General features: G+C 38.0%; 2 protein-coding genes across 3 annotated transcripts in view; one reads left to right on the top strand and one right to left on the bottom strand.

Annotated features, from left to right (window-relative positions):
* Positions 1–200: 200 nt before the first annotated feature.
* IFT74 (intraflagellar transport 74) overlaps positions 201–14885 on the top strand; it is a 40245-nt gene continuing 25560 nt past the window's right edge. For both annotated transcript variants that reach the window (XM_068422891.1, XM_068422892.1), the window contains exons 1-8: positions 201–269; positions 1037–1177; positions 1605–1740; positions 2225–2273; positions 3429–3527; positions 3694–3754; positions 4217–4276; positions 5347–5408. In XM_068422891.1, the coding sequence (XP_068278992.1) occupies positions 1061–1177; positions 1605–1740; positions 2225–2273; positions 3429–3527; positions 3694–3754; positions 4217–4276; positions 5347–5408 (584 nt within the window). In that variant the 5' untranslated portion in view covers positions 201–269; positions 1037–1060. The remainder of the gene's footprint in view (positions 270–1036; positions 1178–1604; positions 1741–2224; positions 2274–3428; positions 3528–3693; positions 3755–4216; positions 4277–5346; positions 5409–14885) is intronic.
* Positions 6767–12790, bottom strand: LRRC19 (leucine rich repeat containing 19). Its single transcript, XM_068423849.1, has 5 exons — positions 12764–12790; positions 10105–10197; positions 8082–8592; positions 7674–7883; positions 6767–7092 (listed from the first exon to the last, which is right to left on the bottom strand). The coding sequence occupies exons 1-5, from the start codon at positions 12788–12790 to the stop codon at positions 6767–6769; spliced, it is 1167 nt and encodes a 388-aa protein (XP_068279950.1).

Genomic DNA, 14885 nt, shown 5'->3' with positions numbered 1-14885 from the left:
GGAAGAGGTGTCAGTGCGCACGCCGGTGGGGAGCGGGGCGGCGGAACTCCATGTCCCGGCAGGCATCGCGCCCCGAAGCGTGGACAGAGCCGCAGCGCTTCCGTCGCAAGGAACTCTGGGAGTTGTAGTCTGCGCGGGCTGCAGCGGCCCGGCGGCCGGAGCTGGGCGTCTGAATCTCGCGATAGGCGCGCGCTGTGCCGGCTGGATGCGGCGTTGCCGCGATACCGGCTCCGTTGTGTGCGGAGGCTGAGTGGCGGCTCGGGAGTCCGGTGAGGGGAAGGGGCTGCTGCCCCCGGGGAGCGGGGTCCGCGCCTGCCCGCGGCTCCGCGGGGCGTCCCGTCCCGCGTCGGTAGCAGGGGCCGTTGGCGCTGCCGGCTCCGCGCCTCCGCGGGGACAGGCGCCCTGGGCCGCGCTGGGGGCGGGTTTGTATCGCCCCCGGGGAACAGCGGTGCTCCCTGCCTGTTTGGGCCATGGCCAACGGTACCACCGTCTCACAGGCCCCTCCGAGCGCCTGCCTGGCAGCTTCAGCGTGGAAAAGCTGTCTGTGTGCTGTGGGTGGGGAGGAGCTCCCGGGGGGCCTGGTGGAAGCTGCCGGGATTTGTCCGGGGCAGCGGGATCTGGTTTTGCGTCGGTGGCTGGTGGTGTCTGAAGGACTGTCTCCACATAACCCAGATGGGCATTTACAACAGCTGTTCGCTTCCAGTTTGTTTCATGAGAGACTTGAATTATGTGGGCAGATGCTGAAACAATAAATGCCACAAGAATTAGCAGGAGTTGTCTGTTTAACAATATAACCTGAGGACTGACTAAGCACTGAAGAGGGGCTGCCGTCTCACCTTACTGATGGACCTTCTGTGGTCCTTCCTGAGCACTGTTGCTGTCTCATACCACGCTTCTCCAGTAAGCAAGTGCTTTGCAGACTTCTAAAGAAAGCTAAACTTTTAATAGGAGGAAGAATTAAGCTTTAAAGAGTTGATCTCTGGTAGTTTTAAATAACTTGTGCAAGTTAAACGACTATTTCTGTCCTTCTTTCCAGGGAGAACTTCAAAAGGGAACCAATATGGCCAGCAGTCACAGACCTCCAATAGCTCGTCCTTCTTCAAGAGCAGGAATAGGGCTGACTGCAAGGCCTACCTCTTCATCAAGGACTCCGTCAGCACCCAGAATAGGAACAGGGGTATGTTAAAAAATTTGAACATTACCTTCAATATATTTACATTTTTATCCACTTTTTTTGTAATTTTTATAGTACCATGACAGGAGTGATAGTTTCTCAGGAAGAATTTTAAGATTTTAATTTTGTAGAGAGTTTTATTTTCTAATTTTACTGAAAGGGGTCAAGGAGGTCTTGCATCAAGAGTTCATCTGGGAGACTTTAGTAGCATTAATGTTGCAGAGAGAGGGAACGATGAAAGGTAATCTCTTACCCTTCTGCAGTGGACATTCTACTGAAGCTTTGTTTACCTGAAGAGACGTAAATGCTAGAAGATTCTTACAGGAACAGTATAGAGAATAACTTAAGTTTTTAGTTGCTTTGGCAATTGCATAAGGATAATAACTTCATCATTCAGAGCTGAGAGGTTTGTGTTTTGTTTTTTTAATAGATACCTCCTAGTACATCAAGACCCAGTTCTCGTGCTGGTTCTTCGACTGCTGGAGGAGTCTTATCATCTCAGATTAGAGTTGCAGACCGTCCAGTGACTCAACAGGGATTAAGTGGAATGAAAACTGCAATGAAAGGTATTTTTTACTGAAAATAGCTATCAAGGTGTCTGCAAACTTTTTAAAGTTGCTGTATAAATTACAGAGTGAATAGCTATTACTAATAGGAGTAAGAGAAAGGAAAGGAAGATTAAAGCGTCCCTCTTATTTTCTTTGCTCTTGGCAGTCAGAGAAGACAAAGGCTTTTCTGTGCCTGAGCTGTATTTAAAAATCATTCAGAAGAATCAAGCAGGATAAACAGTGTCTTCTTCTACCACTGGAGAATAATTCAAATACTTTGTTATATAGTAACTATTCATATAGCTGAAAAAGTAATGTTTATCTTCACAACAGTCTAAAATGAATTTCAGCCTTCATTTGTTTTAATGAGGTAAAATCTATTTAAGAACACTGAGAAGATGGCAGTTCTCTGCCTGCAAATTCTGCAGATTGATTTCATAATTTACAGTTCATCAAAAATTGTTGTTTTCTAACAAAATGTCATCTTACTCTCCTTTGTCAGGTCCTCAGAGACAAATAATGGATAAAACCTATTACCTTGGATTGCTGAGGTGTGTCTTAACAACACATTCAAACTGCAGAAGGTTTAATGCTCTGTTCCCTTTCTGGCATGAATTTTGTTGTGCTTAACAATAGCATGGGATAAGTGGTGTTCCCTTACAAGGAAATCTGTCCTGTTACAAGAGTTAAGGTCATTTTGCACATAGTTTGTTGGAGGAAAAGAGTTTTATGCTTACGTCCGAGTACAAGGGGGCCTACAGGAAAGTGGGAGAGGGGCTTTTTACAAGGCCAAGTAGTGATAGGACAAGGGGGAATGGTTTTAAACTGAAAGAGGGTAGATTTAGGTTAGATATTAGGAAGAAATTTTTTCCAGTGAGGGTGGTGAGACACTGGAACAGGTTGCCCAGAGACGTAGTGGCTGCCCCCTCCCTGGCAGTGTTTGAGGCCAGGTTGGATGGGACTTTGAGCAACCTGGTCTAGTGGAAGGTGTCCCTGCCTGTGGCAGGGGGATTGGAACTAGATGATCTTTAAGGTCCCTTCTAACCCAAACCATTCTATGATTCTACAAGTAGATTCCTTTGACACTTTGTTATTAGACTTGCCAAGTTAAACGCACTCCCGCAGCATTAGTAAAAGCAGGTTCAGTGATTTTGATCTTCCACCTGTAATGCTTGATAGGTCTGATAGCTCCATTTGTAAGAAGTAGCATCACAAACTAAGCACTTTTTAGTGTACAGTTGAGGTGGTTTACTTGGAATATGCATTGAGTTAACACTGACAAAGGCAAGGCCTTGTGGAAACTGTATTGCATACGCTACTTTGTCAGTTAATCATATTGCAGTATTGAATCATCAGCCCTAAAAGATGTCATTTTAAATATGGATGATATCCACATTCTGTGAAATGATACCATGATTTTTTTTCCTGTCCATTTAAGAATAATTCACAACTGTTTTCACCAGCAGGGACAAAAACCTAATTAAAACATTTTATTTCATATCCAGGTTTTCTAACAACTAGTTATGATTTTGTCTGATTGAACCACTCTGCTTTTTTCCTCACTTATCCATCTCTTCTTTGAAATACTGATTTGAAACATGGTGCAGTGTGAGAAGGAGACTTGTAGTCAAATATAATTTTTGTTCTGTCTGTGTTTTAGTTGTACATTCAGATGTTAATGATTCTTTTTTGTTTATTTTTTTCAGAAGCAAAACAAATGAACTCACAACAGAAATTAACAAGCTGCAGGAAGAAGTAGAAATGTACAAGCAAGAGAAATCTGTCTATTTGTCATATGAGAAAAGGTGAGATGTATTGCAGCTAATGCAGTGCTAACTTTCTCAGTCCCAAGTCTATTCTCGGGTATTGTGCAGGCTTCAAGGAACCATTAAATAATACTTTTTTTCATTATTTTATTTTTATGTATATGAATCTTCCCATACTAAGTTTGGCTTTTTGTTTTGTATTTAGGGCAGAGGCTTTAGCTGGTGAAATCAAAGAATTTCAAGGTCAGCTAGCAGACTACAACATGGTATGCTGCTGTCAGCTTTTGATACTTAACGCTCTCCCTTTGTATTTCCTTTGTAGTGATTTTGCTTTACTTCAGCATCTTTTTTATTGACATTTCTCTGTAAAAATGTACTGGTTAATACTGCCTTTTATTCAGTTATTGGAAAGGAAAAAGATGGAAACTAAGGAAAACAGAAGAAAAATAAAGCGTACTATACATTAGGAGAAGCGGTTGCCTATGGACTTAAGAAATTACTTCTGCGTAATATTTGTGGGTTTTGTACAGCTAAACGTATCGATGATTATTCTGAAAACTGCATGTAATCTATTAAGATTCGCCAAAAATGTTTTTTCCATTTGCAATAGCAGAAATTCGCTGTGTTTTTATGAGCACTTTGTGAGTTGCTACCTATTTGTGTGATTTTTTTGTGTGTAATTAAAAAAAAGGGGAGCAATAACAGGTTGGAATTCTGTCTCATTTCAGGTTGTGGATATACTTAACACCAATATGGATATGTCAGAAGTGATTAGAGATTACAATATGGTAAGAATTAGGACATTTGCTATATTTGAACAGTGAAATGGCGTGTGTTACGTTCTTGGTGCTTCGAACGTATGACATATATAAAAAAGCATAGCACTAATTTAAAACTTACTAATTTTTTCCAGTTAAATTAACCATAATATTGGGAACGTGTTTGTAGTGAGACAATTGTCTGAAGTGCTGCATTAGCAGCCCTGTGATATTTTTCTGTGGTTTAGATTTGAGAAGGCTGTCATTCCAACCCAAATTATGACTGTTAAAATATATTCTTTATTTGACTTGGAAGCGTAGAACACTAGTCTTACAAAAGGCAAATTCACTAGACTGCACTGCCTTGTAAAGCTGCCTAGTCTTCTGGAAATTTAGTTCTCTTTTGTCTTCTGCCTTTTAAATGACTCCAGTGTAATAAATATTAAATAGGTCTCTGACTTGGCCAACCACAAAATTAATGAGCTTTGTTCTTCCTGTACTTACTTTCTTTATTTTCTAAGACAGAGTGTTCCTCAAGGTATTGAGGGTGAGTGGCATTAAGCATGTTCCATTTCTTATGATCACTTTGTCTGTAAGCAAAAGAAACTAGTTTTAGGAAAGGTTATTTTGGTAGCTTGAAAAAACACCTGTGTATTTTTTTGGGAAAACAATTCTTTTTTCCCCTGCATTTGTTTGAAAAATAAAGTCATAATGTCTGTGTCACAAAGAGAAGAATGCTTTGCAAGTGTTACATTTTCATTTTGTTTGTAGGCTTAAACAGTACTTTACTAAGTGTTCCAGGAATAGATCCCACTGTAATAGTAAGGGAATTGATTTATTACAAACCTGATTGTACTTCTTTTTCAAACACAGAGATGCCTTCTTAGTTCCTTTTGTTTCCAGTGAAAGACTGCAATTTCAGAAGGTCTTTCTTTGGTATCAACTGTGAAAAACCTCTGGAGCAGGCAGCCTCTGCTTCTCCTTCCTCTGCTGCATTCTGAGCAGCTTGTTGCTCATTTAAAGGAAACTTTGAATTTGTGTGTAAAATCTGCATCTTTATTATTGTATATTATATCAAAATATCTTTTTTTTTTTTTAAGTTAAAGGTTCAGAATGACCGAGACGCCCAGAGTGTGGATAAAATTTTCACAGAAAGACAAGCGTAAGTACATGAAGTTGTATGCTTCTCCAAAGCTGTTAAGATCATGACTGAACTTGACAAAATTGAGGTGTTATCTAATTGACAAGTTCCTTAACAGTGCGGTGCATGCCACAGGTGATACCTGAGCAACTTCAAGATGATACATCAGTGCTAGGCTGCAGCTAGAGTTCCCAGCTTTAAACTCCTGTGAGTAACTGCTGTGGAGATATTTACCATGTCATCCAGGAGGAGTTAGGTGGCAGTGGAGAGTCCTGTCTTTTCGCAACCTGCTGTCAAGTTTCTGAGTTTTGGAGGTTGTGTTGTGGAGCAGCAAAGTGGAGAAAACAAGCAGAAGTGGGAACTAGAACTGAGATTCCTGTCTGGTAAGGCAGGGGTGTGTGGAGGGGAAGATGAGGACAGTGAGATGCTTGCAGTAAGAATTTGTAAGCCATGAGAATGGTTCTAGTTATGATAGGCTGAGAGGGTGAGTTTCTGAGATGTTTAATTTAGGGACAGGAGATGTGCAGGAGAAAGAGAGATGATTCTGCTTGTTGCTGGTAAGAGCAATCTCAACGATAAGCTTTTATGTGTAAATAAGCACTTCTAAAAAACAAACTTACCATTTAATAGTAAGCCACTTTTCAATAATACTGCGATTTTCAACAGCTCGCAAATGTGTCTATTCTACCCCTGAATGCATTTTTAAGTGTTAAGAAAACATGAAGAGAAAAAACTTGGTTCGGTAGCAAACTAAGGCAAAAAGGCATTAGATACGCAGTAGTGATAATTTATCATTGTACTGTATGTAGACACATTTAAGGGAATGGAGCAGTTGGTCTTTCTTGCTCTACTAATTCAGGTGAAAAAAAACCCCAAACCCAAAGCTCTGTTCTCTCATTGTGTTAGTTTCGCCTAATAGACTACTGAGCTGTGACACCATTGATTTGGATTCAGTCCCCAGTCTGGCTGTGGTCTGCTTCAGCATTGTAGAGAAATTATTTTTCCTTTCTGGACTTCTTCACATATAAAGCATTAGTGATTATGCCAGCTTCACAAGCTACTTTGTAAAGACTTGTTCATGTTAAGCAGTATACAGTAAGCTCTCCCCCTGTGCCATAAATAACCAAATAGTTTTTTATAAAAGGTGGATTATGAGTATTTTTTGCATGTTTTGAAATATTTGTTGTGACACTAATGCGTGCACATCACCACATTTTTTAGCTTCGTGATTCATGTAGCAATACCTTGTTATGGACTTGACGAGATGAAAGGAGATGGACCGCTTAGCTTCATTTTGTATTGTACATAAGTAGCGTAATATGGAAGTACAAGTGTACTACAGTTTTGAAAAGTCAGTTCATCATCCATTGTTTAAGATATTAATGCTCCTCAGTCACATAAGAATCTATGTATTTATCCTCAATAAATCCATCTTCCTCAGGCACAAATGCATGAATTTTCTCAAATATTACTATGGAATCTTCATTGTTTGTACCCGATACTGTAGGAGAACAGCTCATGTCAGCTGAGAACTCCTGTTCAAACATCTCTGAATCATTTTCTTCAAGACGGCGGTGACTGTAGCTGATCAAATAGCGATACCATGTCGGGCATTTTATAGCAGTAAAAATCAGGAGTGTAGTGCTTAGGACAAACCCTAGGACACCCGCTAGGAAGGTCCAACTTTTGCCAAGAAGTGGTAACTCTTTACAACAGACAGGAAAAAAAGAAGAGTTATCTTCATGAGGAATACTGGCAAGAACTCTAGTATGAATTTTTTCATAGTTAGATTGAGAACACACAAAATAAACAATGACAGGGGAATTACTGAGTGTCTCTAAAGCTTTAGTAGAATGTTATTGCTGTTATTAGGGAGTCAGTAACGTCACTTAGACCGAAAATGCGTGTACATCTCATGTTTCCTAGCAATATAAATCCATCATGCGTATTTATCAAAATTAAATAATATTTTCAAAGTCAGATAAAGTTCTAGGGACATATAAAAGAGAAAATAATCATTTTTTCAAAATTTAAATTCTAAGATTGGGCTTTGGGAAAAAAAAAATCAATAATTGACTTCAAATTATCTGTTTATCTGTTTTGAACACTTATTCAGTAACGCTTAACATTCACGTTAATGTGTGTACAGTCTACCAAAACCTGGAGATATGCTTGTTCTGCTTTTATGAAAGAATTAGCATGTACTAGGAATACAAAACGGTGTGAAATCATGGAACTGCAAATCAAACAGCTTGTAAGCGGTAAAGTGAAACATCAGTATATTACCTGCATTTGTTCCGTTGTTTCCAGTGGTGGTGTTTGGAGTCAAAGCTGTTAGTAAGACACTACTTTTAAGCTTAACGGCAGAAGTGGACGTTACAGTGTTTTCTAAAGAAGCTTTTTCAATTTTGCAGTCAGCTGGTTGGATAACTGCCATCTTAATGGAGAATTTTTCCTTGGTGTTTGGGAATGTACATGTAGTGTTGTTTTCCTTTTCTGTGAATGTGAGCAGTGGAAAGGCTATGAGATATTGTTAATTAATTGGCACTCTAATCTGAAAAAAATTCATAGGTAACTAATATATGACTGCAAAATTCAGATAAGGTGATGGTGGATATTATCCAGATCAGGAAAAAACAAGATAAGGCAGTTTGGTGTAAACAAGTATGAAATACTACTCTTACCAAAACTTACCCATTGTCACATTGGAGGCAATTAGCCATATCTGTAAATCAAGGAGGTCACAGGAGCAGGTCCATGGGTTTCCAGCTAAAGTAATTTTAGTCAATTTAAAAGATGATTTTATATGAAAATATTTCAGAAAGTTATACTGTATATTTAAAACTGTCAGAGTTTTTAGAGAAGTAAATACATCTGAATCTAATTGAGTAATCATGTTATAGGATAGATTCAACACTGACAGTTGATTTAATCCTGCAAATGCTGCTTTATGCACTGTGGTAATATCATTGCTGCTGATATCCAGAATTATGAGTTTTGTGAGATTGCAGAAGCTGTTATTATACAGTACAGTAATCATGTTTTCATTCAGATAAAGTTCGGTGAGATTAATAAAACGTTGAAGAATCTCTTTGTCATTATCTTTTAAAGTGATTTTATTGTTTTTGAGGCTTAATTTAGTAACATTTTGGAAAAGGTTATTGGGGATATTAGAGAGGTTCTTTCCAGACTCCTCACAAGTGACCTGTTGATAAAAAGCAAGTAACAACAATTAAATATTGTAGGGAAGTCCGGTGATGAAGGTGCACTGATGACTATTAAAGGCATGGACAATCTTTCTTGTATTTTTTAATGCCAGCACTTTGCACGAAAAGTTCTACTGCTCTTCATGCAATGTTGTTTGTGTTTTTCTTAATATACTCATCGTCTGGTGATGCTGGGGAGTGAATCCTCCTAGTGTATAGAGACTTGAAGTTCCGTTTCACTTAGTGCTTAAACTCTATTTGAGATGCAGGGCTCTTTGTGTGATGATCATCCAAAATATAACCAGTATGGCATGCTGTTTTGGAATTAGTAGGGCTGTCTGTTTTAGAATTCTATGTGAAGGTTGGCTGGCTAGAAAAAGGATTCCTTTCCCAAATAATCTGGAAAGAGGGTGACATAGAGGAAGTGGATTCAAGACTGAAAATTAATTATTTTAATTAATGCTTTTTCAAATGTATTTTTTTGTTTTAAAAACAGCTGTGTTTACTCTTTAAAACATCTTTGGAGCAGACCTTCAACAAAACATTAAGTATATATTTTTTTTATTATAAATATAGCACTTAAATTCATTTCGGTTTTCTGGCTTGAAGTTTAGCATAGCTGCAGGCTTTTCAGGTTTGAGAGCGTTTACTCTCAATACCTTGAAACATTTTTGTTTTCTGAAAAGAGTAGATTTCTTTACATGCGTACATATGCATCACTGCAGACTACCGTTTAGTGTCAGGATACTTGAGCTGGCTTTAAAGGAGATTCCAAGTACTGGAAACAGATTGGTTGTGTTATTTCTCTTCCTAAATAAGTAGCCTATGTTCAGCTTGTTGCTGCTGTGACCAGATTGAGTCTAGACAGCTTATTTAAAAACACATGTCAGTGGAGTGCCTTTTCTACACTGTATATACCCATTGTGTGGTTTGGTTTTTTGTTCTTTATGTTTGTCCCAAAGATGAACAAGCAGTAGATACAGTACTGGACCTGAGAGAGTGAGTCAGAGCAAATGGTGCAATAGCAGTTTTGTCACTTGTCTATTAATCAAGACTTCTTCCTTCCCCTCCATTCCCCAATGAATGCAAAATCCATTAAATTAATCTCTGAAAAAAACCTTTACAATTTCTTACATGCATTTGGAGCTGACTTGGGCAAGTGCTAACTCAATAAATCTGCCTAGCTTCAGCAGTAGGTAGCCCTGTCCAAATAACTGTTGCTTTTTAGGTCTATTCCAAAATGATGTAAAGATAAAGGAGGCACTCCTGTTGTCTGCAGAGGGATTTGACTGAGATATAAAACCATCTCAAATATGTTTCAGTGTTATTGACCCACTTACAATGACTGCCAGCAGCTAATTGCCCATTTCACAGAAAACCATGTCTTCTTATTTGTCTCTATGTGCTTTTTTCTTCAGGAATTTTATGTTTGCAAGGTAGTTTTTAAAATGCCTTTAGCTTCTAGTGTATCTTTCAAAAATAAAGATAATTTACATACATATAAAACTTACAGTTTGAGAAGTAATGTTGCAGCCAGCAGTCACTGGATTCAAAAAGAGGGTTCCAGCCCAGATCACAAGCCAAGAGAGTTTCATGTTTAGAACCTAGCAAAAAACAACACTTTCGTATACCAAGATCAGAACACCAGTGTCTTCTGTAGTGGTTCTTTAACAAATGAATAGATATAGTTATTTCAATGATAATTTAATAAATCTTGTTCTACATAAATACTATGAAATGTAAAATTAAGAGGAAAAGCATAGGTTATCAGAATTAATGCATTTAGCTTTCACTTAGTTGAGCCAAACTTAAAATCCAGTGAGCAGACTGTATCAGCAAATAGAAAAGGGATTGATAAGACAAGTTAATAGCCAACAGTTTCATAAAAGGATAAAAGAGGCATGTACCCATTAATATCCCTGTTGAAGCAATTATGGGTACTGAAAGACTATGATAGGAGTAAACGGCAGAAACTATGCCGGCTTGCATGCTCTCCCTAATTTCTCTTGTGGCTACTGTCAGCAGCAGAATACTGTACTAGGTGGATTATTGGTTTATCCAGTCATATTTCTCTTATGTTCTTAGGAAACTTGTTAAGCTTCTTTGTGAATTTTTAATTAGTAGATTGATCTTCTAATCTCTTTATTTTCCATAATATAACATATATCATATGACATAAACCTGGACCCTCTGTATTATGAAGGTGTAGTTGTTGCTCTGATCTCTGAAGCTAAGTAAACATGGTTCAATCTCTTGTCCTGGAGTTTTTGTACAGATTTAAACCTTATGATTTAAGAGTCAGGACTTTGTCAGATCTTTTCTGACAAATGGTATTTGCTGTGACATTAACGTCTCTCAGAGGATATGTCGCTCATCCATCCCCTTTGAATCAGGTATTATTTGCAAGATCTGCTCACTTCGAACAGGAATGTTAAACTGTCTCTGTCAGGTGTTAAATCAGTCCCTGGGCTGATTTATGCTGGACTTGAATTAAAATGTTATGTAAAAGGTAGATTATCCCTTCATTTTCACCCTTTTTCTTAAGCATCTGAATAGAAAAGATAGCGGGCTAAATGAATCTCAGTATCTCCTTCCCAGATTTCTATCATCCAGCTTAAAAAAGACCCAAAAGATAAAGTGTAAGATATTTGTTTAAAGTGCCCGTTATATCTTTAGCTGTAGAGAGTATTCACTGAATTCAACAGAGAAGAGTGGGGGAAATTACATAAGGAAGCTCAATTGCATGAACAATGCTAAATACAGGCAGCCAGTCAGATTTAAAAAAACTCTATCAATCCTTAAAAAGAGTGCCAGGAGGCCTTTGCTGATCAGTATGGAATAGATGAGGTCACAAGTATTGGTCAAGTCCAATTGGTTGCTTCTATACATTTGTATGTCTGAGGACTGACCTCATTCACGTCACTGAATCAGCCTGGAAACTTACTAGCTTCTTGGAAAGAAGGAGGAGATAAATACCACTTATATTGCTCTGACCCATTGTGTATTCCTACTGCTGTTGGAAATTTACATTAAATACAAAAAGAGTTCATAAACCTTTTTGTTAGACATTACCAGTGGCAAGGACAAGGTGTACTAGCAGCCGCTGTGGTATTATATTGTGTATTAAGTATTGTTCTTGTCAGTGATGGTACTAGTGGCCTGCATACTTTTTGGAGCCAGTTTGTATATTGCTAGTGAAAAACATGATGCAGTTTGAGAACTCTCATTATAGACTATGTTAACAGCTGGATCTTGTGGCATGCTTGGACCTTAAAGATACATCTTCCAGGATATTCAGAAGCAGAGTAGGCCTTAACCAGGCAATCTAGAAATACAGATTAATAGTATTATTGTAGTTTGCAAATTTCAAGAAAAAAGCTGTCTTTAATAGAGTGGGAAAACTATATTAAAATATTATTTTAAAAGTTAGTCTTTAAGTTAATAACAATCAAGCTGAAAATGAAAGTTAATTTAAAAGTTTTTCAAAACTTCAAGCAAAAAGTTAAAATGTCTGAATGAAGGCAATGCCATTAACTTGAAAAAGCCTTTTCCTGTCTAAAAATTCACGGTACATACGTCTAAGTCAAAAACATAGTTCCTATTTTTTACTTTAGTTTCTATGAAAAGTTAGGGGTTTTCTTACAAATGTGTTTTCCTGCATTGTGTGTGTGGAAACCCATATAATCAGTAGAAGAACAGGAAAGCATCTGTAATTTTAATGGCAGTTTAGCTTTTTACTAGAACCAGACTTTAAAAGAACTGCTGTTTAAATTAATTGCTTTGGAAAGAAACTGAGCCTGGCAATACCTTGACATTTCCTTGTAATTAGAAGTGTTTTCTTAAAAAGTTTTCCTCTGAGAACTTTTCAAGGTTTTGTCATTTAATAGTAATGTAATTCCTATTGTTTTTCTTACATTTGTAAAGAAAAAGGCAGATTTGAAGAGGTAATGGAGTTTATATAATCAGGTAGTCTGGTTTTCAGAGAAGAAACCAACTGTTCCCTGGCCTTCTACTGAAGTACAATTTACTTAACAACTTGGCATGTCCAAGGTTCATAGTTATTCCTGAACTTTTAATGTATCTCAAGATGTATTTGTTTCCAGTCTAGCCACAAATTTATACTAATAAATCTTTGCCTACATTTTGTAAAACATGTGCCAAGTGTCTTACCTTTCTGTTGCTTCTTAGAGGCAGCATATGTACACATGTAGATTTTTCAATGCACTGACAAGAAATAATATGGTGCAACAGCACTTTGTTTTTGTTCAACCTTTGTACTTGATGAATAAGCAGTGTAAAAAAATAATAAACCTAGAAAATCCTTAGCAAAAGATTGACTAGGTTGAGCAACTTCTTATAATCATCTTGGACTTAATTGGATCTGGAGCCAATAGGAAAGTGTAATGGTAGTATGCTCAAGTGTCAAGTTCCAGATCGTATAGGAAGCACTGAGTTAAAATGCCACAGCTAATTTACAAGCAAGTTGGGTTATAATCAATTAAAGTAATACTGGAGACAGAAAAAGACTTGCATTTTTTATGTGATTAGTCATCAAATTAAGAAAGTTTCAAGATATTTGCATAGTGAATTAAAGATCTCTAATAGTTAGTTAAATTTCTGTTAAATTCTTGTGTTTTGGAAACATCATCAGAGGAGCTGCGGGATGTGATACATAAAGCTCATTATTTACAAAGAATTACAAGCACTTAGGGACATCTGTTATATGGGCTATATTTCAGGAAGAAATTGTAAAACCAAATGATACTTCCTGTGATTTGAGAGCGTGTCTATATGCAGGTTGAAAAAGGGATTATATTGATACACAAACTACATCCAATAGATTTTTTCTTGCATTGGTGCTCATTCTGTCCAATGCACAGCATCGAACTACAAAATGGTACAGCTTTTTCTCATTCTCCATTCCTCTCAGATATGTGGCTGTAGAAACTGTTTTACTTCACTATCTGTCCTTGATGTTATTGGCATTTCGATTTTTTACTTACTATCTCAGAACATTCTGCAACTTTTCCAAGCCTCATCCCTGATTCAGGTTCACCAGTAGTCTTCAAATTACTAGTGGTAATAAATTGTCTTCCTGTGACAGCCATTGCTGATATTTTTATTGCCTCTTAGAAAATCACAGAGTTTTAACCTTTTGTCAAAAGGTTTCTACCAGAGAAGATGCATCACAGCTAAGTCAGACATTTCTAATCTCAAGGACATACTGGATCATCTTGACGTATTTAGCCAGGAGTCCGTATCACGTAAGAGACTTGCCTCAGGTAAAGAGGCAACTGTGTAATGTGTCCACACACACTTTACATCGGTGGGGCTGGAAAAGTAGGTTTTGTTTCCTGACTCTGCCATGCATAGTTGCAGTCTCAGGCATAGATGAGAAGAATGCAGTAGAGCTTGGAGACACCACTGCCCTCAACAGTGGCAGCTGCTTCCACATAGTGTTTTGGAACACAGGAGAAATGTAGCAAGTGGCATTCTTCTCTCCCTCCCTAAATGCCCCAGTGATCTCCAGGAAAAGGCACCCTGTTTGTACTTAAAGACAAGCTCCCTATGATCAGTACTGACAGTCTCTCCAGGTGGGTTACATCTAGTGTGGAGACTTATTCTGGAAATCAGCAACCTTAACATTTTCTTGAATTCTTCATTGCAATTTCTGTTTTCATTCTGTCATGTCTTCAGTTGGGCTTGATTTGAGAGAAACTGTCACTGCTGAGACCTTACAACAGCTTTCATAGGCCCAGATTGAGGGATGAGGAGCCTCCAATAAAGAAGTAATGTAAAAGCTCATTGCCAGCTCCCAGTTCTGTGCCTTCCAGAGGGTCTTGAATCAAACTACTCTCATAGCTTAAGAACATACTTCGCTTAAAAAATTACTCCTTTCCACTACTAAGCGTAACATAATTATCCATTCATAAACTGGTGTACTTTCAGTGAGGGCCTTACTCTTTGGACTGGATGTGAACAAACCATTTTTACTCTCAAGAGGGTGTTCCATTTAATGTCATGTTACAACCATCCAGCATTTCTTGGGCAGTCCTAGTGCACTCCAAATTTGCCACAGAAAGTGGTAGATCATCACTTCAGTTTGTTTCTTCATCATCAGGCTCAAATGCATCTTTGCAGCATGGGTTGCTAACCTGACAGAATCTCTACTTAACATCCTCAGATTCCTGGAGATTATAGATCTTTATTGAAGCCAGTTGGAAGACTCATTACACTTTTGAATCTCTTTTGAGAATTCCTCAGAAATGGTGATAACTATGAGGAAAGGCTG

Source organism: Nyctibius grandis, chromosome Z (assembly GCF_013368605.1).
Source record: "Nyctibius grandis isolate bNycGra1 chromosome Z, bNycGra1.pri, whole genome shotgun sequence".
Lineage (NCBI taxonomy): Eukaryota > Metazoa > Chordata > Aves > Nyctibiiformes > Nyctibiidae > Nyctibius > Nyctibius grandis.
This window is presented reverse-complemented; position numbering and strand designations above follow the sequence as displayed.

Excerpts from the sequence above, each read along its gene's own strand:
- LRRC19 (XM_068423849.1), bottom strand. The coding sequence starts at position 12,790 with ATGCTGCCTCTAAGAAGCAACAGAAAG. Across the intron at positions 10,198-12,763 it reads CTCTAAGAAGCAACAGAAAG|GTTCTAAACATGAAACTCTC; the intron begins GTAAGACACTTG and ends GTTTTTTGCTAG. Across the intron at positions 8,593-10,104 it reads GCAACATTACTTCTCAAACT|GTCACTTGTGAGGAGTCTGG; the intron begins GTAAGTTTTATA and ends TTTTATCAACAG.